Genomic DNA, 12,415 nt, shown 5'->3' on the forward strand with positions numbered 1-12,415 from the left:
TTGATTTTTACAAAAATATATATATATTTCTCTTATATTTTTATATCTAGCACTGTTTTCTGATGTAATGCCCGACTTTGTTTAACGTCGATTTTCCACGTATTCAGTACTGGTGATTCAATATTAACAATCTTAATATACTTATTGAATATATATGATAATTTAACGAATTTTGATCGATTTTGTACTACTATTATTCTCAGTAGTCAGTATTTCGGTACTGACATGATTTAACAAACTTTACTAAAATTTGTCCGTTTATAAACTTATAAATTATTAAGTAACTAATGTTTCAACTCCCTCAGGCAAAGTTGGCTTTAGATGAATTTGGCTATTTATTTTAGGTATTTTTGACATACAGCTCTTCAACGGTTTCGGTACTTATACATCTTCGGATTTCAAATGTTTGGCTTTGAGCGTTCCTGATTAAGGTAAATCCAGAAAAGCGCTTCGGACGCAAGAAATTAATAACGTGTTGTTTTCAATATTATGCAGACAAAACTATAAATTTTAGTCTTATATTACGATAAGTTTTCAGAAATATTTCTTTTCGAGTGGGTTTTTACTTTTAACAAGGAAGTTTAAGAAATCATATTAATATTTTGATAATAACAAGCGAATGTAGAGATATTGTGTACCATTCGACTCGAGGTTTTTAAAAATACACTAAGCCACTCCTGTCTTTAAGTATTAAATATCATGCTATGAAAAGATAATGATAATTTAAATATCAATAACCGAAATCCATCTTAATTGGAATCCAGAGATTGTAGTTAGTTGCTGTCGGCCATATTTAATTTTCTGCCTTGGTATAATATAAATCATGCCTTTCGTTCTTTCGTTTAACGTTAAAAAAAATTTCCTCATTTTCATTTAGCTACCAAGCATAACACGAGTACATTCCAATTGATTGAATTCCAACAATTTTATTATAATTTTTTTTAACCATTAAGTCGATGTGAATATATAATAACGCTCACCAATTCGCTCTCTGTTATAGAATCTAATGTTTTCTGGATAACATTTTTCAAAAGTTTACCCCAAAACGTCGTGATTGTTAAATAACCTAAAAAAGAGGAGGCAACCCATAACGTGTCGTTTTTTTCTATTTTTGGCTTACGAACAATAAACTTACCCATAGTTATATAGTTTCTGAAACGATCACTTCGAGATGTTCTTTTACAGTTTTATCAAGCCATAGTAACCATAAGCATTCATTAAAGCTAGAATTAATAGTTCTTTGTGATTGATTTGAGTTTGTTTGACTTTTTGACGTGTGTTTTATAGTAATAAATTGATTTGACTAGTGGTGATTTTTCTTTCTTCAGTACTTGTAGTAACTCATTAACATTTTACCATACAGAATCAATATCAACTGTCAGGAATTTTTTAGAAAAGCAAATATTTTGCTAAGGGGCAAAATAACCTCCATGGAAATGAGATATTCCAACCCAAATTCAATTGCCTACCAAATATCATTAACCTTTCATCAGGGTTCCTGAGTTACTGCATTAATCCCAAACTAAGACGACCTTAAAATTCAATAAACCCTATTGAAGATGAATGGCCAAATACTATCCATGTCTATGCGAAGTGCCTATAATAATATAAATGTAACTGCTACTTATATCATTGACTAGCTATCAGTGATTTCCAGTTAACTGACATACTAGTAATCATAAAATAGGAATATTTTCAGTCAGTAGACCATGATTGAGAGAGCGGGTTCAATTTATTTCCATGTTGATGAGCCGTGTCAATTTCAATTAAACTTCATGCCACATATCATTGACCTACTACTAGTGGTTCCTAATAAATGGACATATTTATAAACTAGAAGTTTATAGATGCTGCTACCAGAAATTATTATACAACGCTTAAGTCTTTCCTTTCACATAAATTAAGATAGAAAGTGTTGCCTTCATTTTTATTGTCATGTTGGTGTGATAACAATTTAAGAAGGAATGTTAGTCCATCATAATGATTGAATTTTAGAAGCCCTGTACATTTAACTTCACAAACGTTTGTGTTTTATTTTGAATACAAAACAATATATATTATAGCTTAAATAAAAACAGAACGGGTATATTACAAAACATTAAATGAACAGTAGAAAATAATTGAGTTGTTCTTTTAACACAGTTTATAGAGGTGAACAGGTTATAACAAATGTTATAACTGGAAATAAATTAAAACAAAATAAAAAACTGGCAACATTCGCGGAATATATATCACATAAAGTAATCATCATATCTTAAAAGAAAGGATGACTTATACGAAATGCAAACATTCAAAGGTTTATTTTACCTAAAAAAGACAATTAAAAAATCATACTCTTGATCATTAAGTATCAAAATATGCATATTTTGATATATTGACAGATGTAGACAGTTTCAAAAGTTATTTTACAATTCTCGTAATTTACCTTATAATTAGAAATCCATCTAGTTGTCTCCCTTAGTACGGATATACATTTTAACTGAAAATCAAAATCAAATAGAAAGAACAAATTTATCTTTGCGTGTAACTTATATTTATTATTTGTTCAGCTAAAAGCTTTTGATACCAGCTGTCATTTTTCACCCCCTTAAAAATGGTTAAAAGGCCGACCTATTACTTTTAAATATCTTTGAGGAGGCAAAAGTAAAATTTGTCTAGTAGAGAACAAGTCTACAACCGACAACGAGAAGCAATTTGTATCAACCTGTTAAATAACAGAACACAATAGGTAATCGGTAAATAGACTATTGTCACTGATATATGTATGTTATATTTTCAGTTTATTTGTTATTTTACTTACTTGTAATGTTATCATAACAGACCAACAAAAAATATAGATGAAAAATATAAACTAGTCAAAAAAAGAAACGATACACGACTTTGAAATAAAATTTATCAAAAAGTATATAATATAAAACAAAATATGATACACTATTTTAAAAAGCTTTCATTTGCAATGGGTGCACATGTGATAATGAAAATTCAAACTTGTCGGAAAGTATCGAAATTCCGTGTAAATGATCAAAGGGTGCAAATAAGTTTTTGCGGAAAGTTGAAAAAAAATCGACACATAATTTTCTATGCACTAAATAAAATTTCAAATTTGTTCAAAATATTCAATATGATAATCACGTTATGTTCATGATGTAACTAATGGGTTGAAATATTGATTTTTCAAATTTTTGGGAAACAAGTGTTTTTTGAAATCTCAAAAAATGCAAAAAATAATAATTTTATTTTCATCTCAAATCAATGCGTTAGATATGAAAATAACACACAGTAAATTTGGAATCTTTCGGATTAGTTTTAAGATTGCTACAGCTTTTTGAATATCACTTTTAACATACTCTCTATGGTAAATCAGTTGATAATGTACACATTTTAACGATTTCTCGTGAGACCGAACTTTGCCTAACAAATAAACGAAGAAACTGTATGATTTTTTAAAACAAATTGATGGCAAACACTGTCTATACCTTGAAATTAGAGGTTGGCATCATTAGTTGGAACTTCTGTTTTTAAAATTGTCGTTTTATGTAAATTTTGCAAAAAAAAAAAAATGGCAAAAAACGTCACAAAAGCAAAAAAAAAAGTTGTTTTTTTAACGGATTTGTATTTCCATAATGATTAAGTATAACTACCTTCAATATTGGTCCAATGAAAGGAAAACTTTATCTTAAATTTAAAAAAAAGTCTTGTATCGTTTCTTTTGTTGACTAGTATATATACATGTAAGTATCAACATTTATAGATATTTTGTTGTCCTGTAAAAAAATACAATAAAACAATCATTGTATTTCTCCTTCCTCCATTTCATTTACTGCTGCTCATACCATTTCCACGCTTTCCAATTAGATCTTGTGATATTATTGTGCGTTTTACTATCTACAAAATGTTTGTTAATACTTATACGAACTAGTACATATTTCTCGTTTGAATTGTTTTACATTTGTAATTTCGGACCTTTTACAGCTGATTATGTTGTACGGGCTTTGCTTATTGTTAAAAAACGTACAATGACCTATCGCTGGTAATGTCTGTGTTATTTTGGTCTCTTGTGGAGAGTTGTCGCATTGACAATCATACCACATCTTATTTTTTATATAGATGTAAAAAACAAAATGTAATGAAACAGTAACCGAAGGAAACACACGAAAACAAAAACCTCACAATTAAACCACCCAAAAGACTAGCAACGTTTTATCTAATGTCTACCTAATATCATTTCCGAATGGAACTACTTCCGTGTATTGATTAAGGGTAGCATTTATGGTTAACAAGAACTTACCCTGTAGACGTACTTATCTAGTATCCGCGTGGATCTAGGGCGAGCGATTTTGAAGTATATATCACATATATTTATTTCTGTTAGTAGCTGAAATGATATTTTGTTTAAACTGATGGCTTTCCATTGAATAACATATATCTATCTTACAGGTTTCTTATATATGGAGTTTATTAAATGCTTTAAACGTTATGTATTCCGTTTCTAAATTTTTCACTTCAATCGCCCGTTCCTTATTAGTAGCATTCACACGTCCATTTGTGCAAATAATGTATCAATTATTCACTTACTTTCAGACGGTTCTTGAATTCTGTCTCGGTAGTCACCAGGTCTAAAAAAAAATAGTGGTTATATAATGAATTGAAACAGTCATTATACCGATAGGTGAACTTTGATTTATTGATTGATTGTTGGTTGCTTAACGTCCAGTTGCAAATATTTCTTGCACGTGCAGGACCAGGCAAACTTTTATTTATCATGTCTTATTATAATATTTTAGTATAATTCTGTCTGTCAAATTTTTCAATGGCTTATATTTCAGAAACAAGCACACAGATCCTTAATTTTTTGCGTTGTTAGTACGAAACAGAAACTACTTACACTTAGTTTCAAGTTTTATACAGAACGATATACTGTGGGATGGGGTTGCACATATATCACTCAACTATTGTTTGTTTACAGAACATGAACTTTCGAAGCGGGGTATAATTTGTTATCTGTAGCTGACAAAAGCTCATGATACATTTATCTGGTTAGATACTGTTTCGTTATACGTTATATTTACCTCCCTCTCCATGTACAAGAAAATCCATTTTTGTAACACATATAGCAAGGCAACACCATGATTATAAGTCCAAGAATACCCGCAACAATTACCCACGCGGGATTAGCAGGGTATTCCCAAAAAGTAATAGGTCGGTCCGTTGTAGTTGTGGTGGTTGTTGTCGTTTGTGGTATGACGATAAAAACTGTTGCTGTTCCTTGCAGACTTCCAGTATCTGTTGCCTGAACAATAAAGCTAATACTTGAACCATAACCATAACTTGTTAAAGAAATCTTTAAGTATAAATCTCCATTTGCTTGAATTCCAAATGTTTCTGTTCCTAAAGAAGTTTGGTCAATGCTGTAAATGAAATTTCCTAGAAAAAATGAATTAGTAAAGATTACATATATTATACAAAAAGGACAGAAGATACTTATCTCACTATTCGAAATCTAAATGAAAATTCCATGGCAAAAAAAAAGACCAAAAGAAAAACCACAGTCTCCAAAACACAAACTATAACACTATTTAATACCCATGTTAAAAACCGGAGTACTCTCGGGGAACAGGGAAAGAAAAGCAGATCCAGTTCATAAGACACTCTTTATGTTGCCAATGTAAGTTCAAACCGTTACTTAAGTTTTATTTTGGAAAGTCACATTTGAAGAAAAGACCAGAAGATGCATGACGAGTGACAATAAGCAGGATTGAGGAATAAAAATCGTGTCAAAATCCTGGAACTTCAAACTATTCGGAAGAAGAAGAGGTTGTTCTTTTAACATAAGTGGCACTGTTATTTTTGTTCAAAGTAAATAAAGCTGCGGTACAAGATCGAATTTGTAAATTGACGACCAGAGAATATTGTGGTGGCTACAACTTTTCGAAATCATTTTCACAAATATGACATTATGGTTAACCTTTGTTAATGGAGTCCATGTGTATGTAACTCTGAAAAGTTTTCGTGATGATGACTTAAACCTTTCCTATTCGGACGCATGACCTTTATCACGTGTTGTTTTCAGTTTGTTATGTAATCAGCAACCTTCTTCTATATTTAGATTATAAAGGAAAGCCATGGCATATTTAGGTATGTGACAACAGTAACGAGATACCAGATGCTTTATTTGGTAAAATGCTATATTTAAACGTTATTTGTTTTTCAAATGATTATTGTTTTTCAAATGATTAATTTTAGACGTATGAATAGATATAGGAAGATGTGGTGTGAGTGCCAATGAGACAACTCTCCATCCAAATAACAATTTAAAAATTAAACCATTATAGGTTAAAGTACGACCTTCAACACGGAGCCTTGGCTCACACCGAACAACAAGCTATAAAGGGCCCCAAAATTACTAGTGTAAAGACTTCATAGTTTCAATACAATTGATATTTGTTAGTTTGTTGTAGATTTTTGCCACACTTTTATAAATATAAATAATAGAAAAGATATCCAAGAAGCACCTACCAAAAGCTCCAGTATCGGCATCAGTTGCAACCGTGGAACCAAAAACAGAGTTAAGAGGGTAATTAATATCCAAGTAGTAGGTAAAAAGATTATTCGAAAACCTTGGAGTATTGTCATTGATATTGTTTACATTAATGGTTAAAGATGCACTGTCGGTTAAAGAACCGTCTGACACAGTCACGGTACAAGTAAATGATGTAGCAGATCCAGTAGCATCAACATCAATATCAGTAGCGAGGCTGATGAAACCTGTTGTTGGAGATATCGAAAAATATCCAACATTTGATGCGCAGGTCATGGAAAACTTATGCGTGTCACCATTATCCTCATCTTGGAAGAGATAACTAGGGTCAGCTAGAGTAGTACCAGCCTTAAATATGAATAATATATAGATGATAGCAATCGTGCATAACATAAATAATTCATACATCACGTACTATTTGCATTTATAATAGTACGTTTTTTAAAACATATTTGATTTACTCAATATACGGCCTCCTTAAGATCATAGTGATGCTTATGACAGAGAAACAATGTCTATGAACAAATAAAACATGCGGTTCGTACGCAGCGGGTTATGTAAAAATGTGCAACACATTTTTGATGTTATTTCGTACAGACAGAGAAAAAAAAATAAAGTCATTTGTTATAATTCAAATTCACGGTCACAGAGTAAAATTTTGCGTATGAGCAAAAAAAAAACCCAAAAACTTTCACAGCTAATTAGAAGACGTGTTCGAACCTTTGAGTCTTACAGAATTGTTTTACCAGATACATTCGAAGAAAATGTTTATTTTGAATTTTCTATACATATGTATGCATCAATTGTCTCAGTTGGCATGTATGCTGAATAATAATTAGAAGATAACGAAATTTTGCAGCTATGTAATTTTAATGCATTTTCAATTTAAAAGTAAATCGAAATTCAATGTTGAATAAAACAGGACCAAATGTACACCAGTAATGTAGAGGTTCCACAATTGTCCGTTTATTCATGGAAATTTTGTAGGCAGTTTACAGACCAAAAATCGATAAAAAAATCAGTCTTTTCATCTCAACATGTTGGCAAAATGCAATAGCCATTTTATGAAAATGCATCATTTTGGTTAACAAGTCGAATAGAGGCAAAAGATGTAAAAATAAAAAAGGAACTGTTGCAATATTGTTATGCTCATTCAATTTCCGAATACGCGATTATTGGTTTTGATTATGCTCTTGTAATATTGTCGATGTATATAGTAAGTTACCGTATTGTAATTTGAATACATACCACACCTTCATCAACACTTAGAGCGTATGCTTTCTTTGTAAACACAGGAGCCTCGTTTTGATTGGCTATACTAATAGATAGATTCTGAGATGCAGAATCTTTTGTGTCCGTTACTGTTATTGTAAAAGTAAAAGAAGTTGATGATACGCCTTCAAAGTTAATATTAGTTGATGCAGATGTACTAAAAAGGCCATCTAGAATAGAACAAACAAAAAAAAACCAATTAATATCGCAAAATGAACTGGATAAAATAATAATATAATTTGACATTTATACCTTTTAGGTCTGTTTTCAATATAAAGGAATTTGATGCGACTGTCGTACAAGTGAGAGGTTTACCTAGCTACAAATCCAGGTTCAATCCACAATTCTTTACATAAGAAAATGCCTGTACCAAGTCAGAAAAATGACAGTTGTTATCCATTCGTTTCACATTTTTGTTTGTTTTTTTCATTTGATAAGGGACTTTTCGTGTTGAACTTTTCTCGGAGTTCAGTATTTTTGCGATTTTAATTTTTGTTTATTACCATTTAAAAATTGACAAATGCTTAACCACATTAACGTGTCCTGACACTCAATAACACTCATACGACATGCTTATCCTTCACATGCTTATCCTTCTGGAGCACATGAGATCACACCAATTTATTGGGAGGGTTTGTGTGTGTTTCATGATTTTTTTTCTCGATTTTGACTCCGGTGAATAATTCTAAACCAGAATATATGACAATCGGGACGATTTTAACTTTCAAATTGTAAATTTTCTAATTATAAGTAGTAACAAACCTTCTGCTCCGTTTAGCGCAGATATAGAGATTAAATATAGGAGTGCTCTTTAAATAACATTATTATCGTTTGATAAAAAAAAAATTGTCTCATATTTCTGATTATGACATTTGATTGAGTGTTGATTCGAATGACGGTTGATGCCTGCAGAGAGATCATTGTAGACACATTCGATCTCGGTTTTTTTTTGGCGGTTTTGTTTGCTACTTTGATAAGCCTGTTTAGAATCTATTTATAAATTCAAACTAATGTCGCTTTTGATTTAATCATAACGTAGTGAGTGAGGTACTTATTTATAAAATGAGAATAAGTATACAAAAATTAGTTCTGTGGAACTTTTTTTTCCATCTATTTTACTGTTAACGGTTTTTTTTAAGAAAGTTTGTGTAATATATATGTGTGTAAGATTCATTGACTAATACATGGATCATGTCTTATTGTCAATTTCTAATGTATAATGTATCAATGTAAAGTATAATTTTGGTTTAGGTTAAATCGATTCATCGTGAACGACAAATAACTACACGATCTATGTATAACTTACTCGCAGAATTGACATCAAAGTACAATACTCCATCAGAGGGTGATGACGTCATTGTATATGTGTGTGTATCTGCACCATCATTGTCTTGTATGGATACTTGAAATATACCCAAACCCAGGCCGGAGTTTTCGGACACTACTAAAGCAGACGGCAATGGTAGATTTCTTATAACAGGTACGTAGTTGATATCTGAAAAGGACTACTGGTATCAAGAAAAGAAACAAAAAACACATTTTGATTTCAAGCTATGTTAAAAACCTTAAAAGCGGTTATTCTGTTACATCAATAAAACGGGACAGCAAAGTGGACTTGAAATAGCGTGCAGAGGTAAGATTGTTGTTTCTCCCAAGATATAATAGACCATATGTTATTTACAATGAGTTGAGGAACAAATAATTGTAACATTCTAACCAAGATAGACCATAAAAATTCTACTAGTACTTCATGGTCAAAAGTTATCAAAGGTACCAGGATTATAATTTAGTACACCAGACGCAATACCTGGCATACAGCCCACTTATGGTTCAATTTCTCTTCGATACTTTTTTAGCATTGCACAATTACATACTTTCTTAGTCTGTATATTGTCACTTTACACTAACCTGTCCCATATGTTCTGATTGATATGTCTTGGAAAAAAATATTTGTTTATCAGTTTGAATTGGTTTCCAACTACGGGGCAGTGACTGCGAGTTCGTTCAATAAAGACAAGGTTGAGCTCTATCAAACATATTCAACCCAACATGAATCTGATTGTGCCTGCCGAAATTCAAGACATGTACCAGTGTTTGCTGTCTGTTAAGCCCCGGTCACAACAGATCGTTATATTTTTTGTCGTGGAAAATCTATAAAATAGTTGTTGTGGCACTGTTGTGCAAAACAGAGACACAGAGACAAAAAATGTAATTGTACAGTCGTAGATAAGTCGCAAGTCGGTCGAGTGACAGTCGTACGACAATCGTAAGTTGTTTTGGGCTATTTTCAGGTTTTCATGTAATGGGATACGCGTGTTACTGTCGTGTCACTGCCGTACGACCGTCGTGTCACTGTCGTACGACTGTTGTACCACTGTCTTGAAGCATGGCAGGCTCCATCCGCATGAATCCAACGAAATCACCAGCAGATTGCAGCCCCAGATCTTGCATCAATGTATACTATACTGTTCAAACATCATGCGCTGTTTGATACATGGCCTAACCTACAAACGCCGGACGTTTCGCTGATTACTATACTGTTTACGAGATCGAATCAACGTTAACTGATCATATTTGATTCTTGTTGGAGTCCGGCAAGGCGCATGTTCAGCAGGCCTAGGACCAAGCGTAATCGTTCTAGTAGAATAGGCATACTCTTTAAACGGCAAGCGGTATGTTATTGCAAACATCTATGCCCGCCATAATCTGTTCTTCTAAATAAAACAAAAAATGTTGTAAGACGAACGTATTCCTGTCGTACGACAGACAATCAATGTTGTGCGAGCATCGTAAGAAATTTGGTATTTATGACAATCATCCGACTGTATCGCGAGTGTCTTGTGACAGTCGTAGGATTGTTTTATTAAAATTGTTTTAAGTTGGTACCCAGACAATGTGTTTATCGCACGACAATGGCACGACTATGATAAGATACTCACACCAGACAGTGACACGAAATAAAAAATTGTCCCACGACACACGACAGCGCCACGATGCTCAAAATGTCGTGCGAATGTCGTACGATGATCAACAATGACCCGCGGTATGACCAATTTTCATGTCGTGGCGCTGCATAGATATGTCGTGGGTTCGTTGTGACTAGAACTTTATATCTAGTTTATGTGGAAAAATACATTAGATAGCATGGTTTTCTTCTGAATTATGTTATATTTGGTCATATCGGTTGATGTTGTTATATATTCTATTGCCATTGCTCTTTACTAAAGGTTCTATGTTGACCTATGGTTGCATACCCTACATACTTTGGTCTCTGGTAAACGTTCCTCACTTAGTAAACACACTACATTTTCTAATGTTTATATGCAAATCATATTAGTGCAGACAATCGACAATTGTAGAAGGTAGAATTCTCAGAACAGTCATCTTTAAAGCTTATATTTCGTTATTTCAACGATAGAACCCGAATAAAGAAGACTACGGCAAATCATCTTTATTTATTGGATACTGTTCTTTGACCGATTTGGTGGCGGCAGCTTCATGATGATGATCGAAATTCTCATACAGGATCATTAAACTCAAAAAAATGCTAAAAGCACAAAGTTAAACGAAATTTTGTAGTAACATGTCTTTATCATTACGCATAACGCAAACTACATTTTTAAACTTCCAACTTCACCCAATCCGTTCACACGGCAGTTTGTCTAACTAAAATTTTTTCCATAGGCACTGTAAACTGAATAGGGTCATATTCAACAACATATCGATTTCAATTGGAGTGATACACGAGGATTAGAAGTCAAGCAGTTCTTGATAGTAATGTAGGCAATACACGATATAAAATGTTAACACTTTTGTGCATGGCGTTACACTAGGTTATCATGTGGAGAACGTCGGTGTGTGCTGTAGTATAGTAAGACGAATACACATTCCTATTTGATAGTTTATGTCTAGGTATAGCCAAAATGTATTTTGTATTAATTCAGAAAATGTTAAATCATAAATGTATAAAAATTTTAAACTAGACCCTTCTTCCCCCAGCTTCGTCGTCACGGTTACAGTGTTGCTCAAACCCTAAAAATACATATGAGAATTAGATTACTTTGCGCAATATTTACCTAGTACATGGACTGTCAATGATCTAGGTCCCGTTGTCGACTTTCCATCGGATACATGAACGTATAAATCATAGGCTGGTATAAATTCACCTTCTATTGACCGCTTAAGCACTATTTCACCAGCTATAAAATATCAAAAGAATTAATTGAATAAAATTAACGGTACCAATTTTCTTGCACCAGATGCGCATTTCGACAATACATGTCTCTTCCGTGATGCTCGTGGCCAAAACATTTGAAATCCAAAGCTTATATAAACGATGAAGAGCTATAATCCAAAAAGTCCAAAAAGTATAGCCAAATCCGTGAAAGGAATCAGAGCTTTGCATGAGGAAGATACATTCCTTAATTTTTAATAATTTCTAATATTTTGTAACAGCAAATTTTAATAACACAAAAATTCATATTTTCATGCCAGTACCGAAGAAGATACATTTATTAGGATAAAGTTTAAATGATAATACGAAAAGTATAAAAAAAGACATAAAGGTAACCGTTATTTGCTAACATGATGATGTAAGGGTACCAA

The 12,415-nt window shown here is 32.5% G+C and overlaps 1 protein-coding gene across 1 annotated transcript in view; it reads right to left on the reverse strand.

The window, feature by feature from the left end:
- Nucleotides 1-3,719: 3,719 nt before the first annotated feature.
- Nucleotides 3,720-12,415, reverse strand: part of LOC134687884 (protocadherin Fat 1-like) — a 31,716-nt gene continuing 23,020 nt past the window's right edge. Inside the window, exons 13-19 of the mRNA XM_063548377.1 lie at nt 11,887-12,009; nt 9,117-9,305; nt 7,787-7,980; nt 6,517-6,886; nt 5,070-5,424; nt 4,576-4,616; nt 3,720-3,885 (exon numbers count right to left, since the gene is read on the reverse strand). Of these exons, the coding sequence (XP_063404447.1) occupies nt 3,818-3,885; nt 4,576-4,616; nt 5,070-5,424; nt 6,517-6,886; nt 7,787-7,980; nt 9,117-9,305; nt 11,887-12,009 (1,340 nt within the window). The 3' untranslated portion in view covers nt 3,720-3,817. The remainder of the gene's footprint in view (nt 3,886-4,575; nt 4,617-5,069; nt 5,425-6,516; nt 6,887-7,786; nt 7,981-9,116; nt 9,306-11,886; nt 12,010-12,415) is intronic.

The sequence above is a fragment of the Mytilus trossulus genome, chromosome 1, assembly GCF_036588685.1.
Source record: "Mytilus trossulus isolate FHL-02 chromosome 1, PNRI_Mtr1.1.1.hap1, whole genome shotgun sequence".
Taxonomy (NCBI): domain Eukaryota; kingdom Metazoa; phylum Mollusca; class Bivalvia; order Mytilida; family Mytilidae; genus Mytilus; species Mytilus trossulus.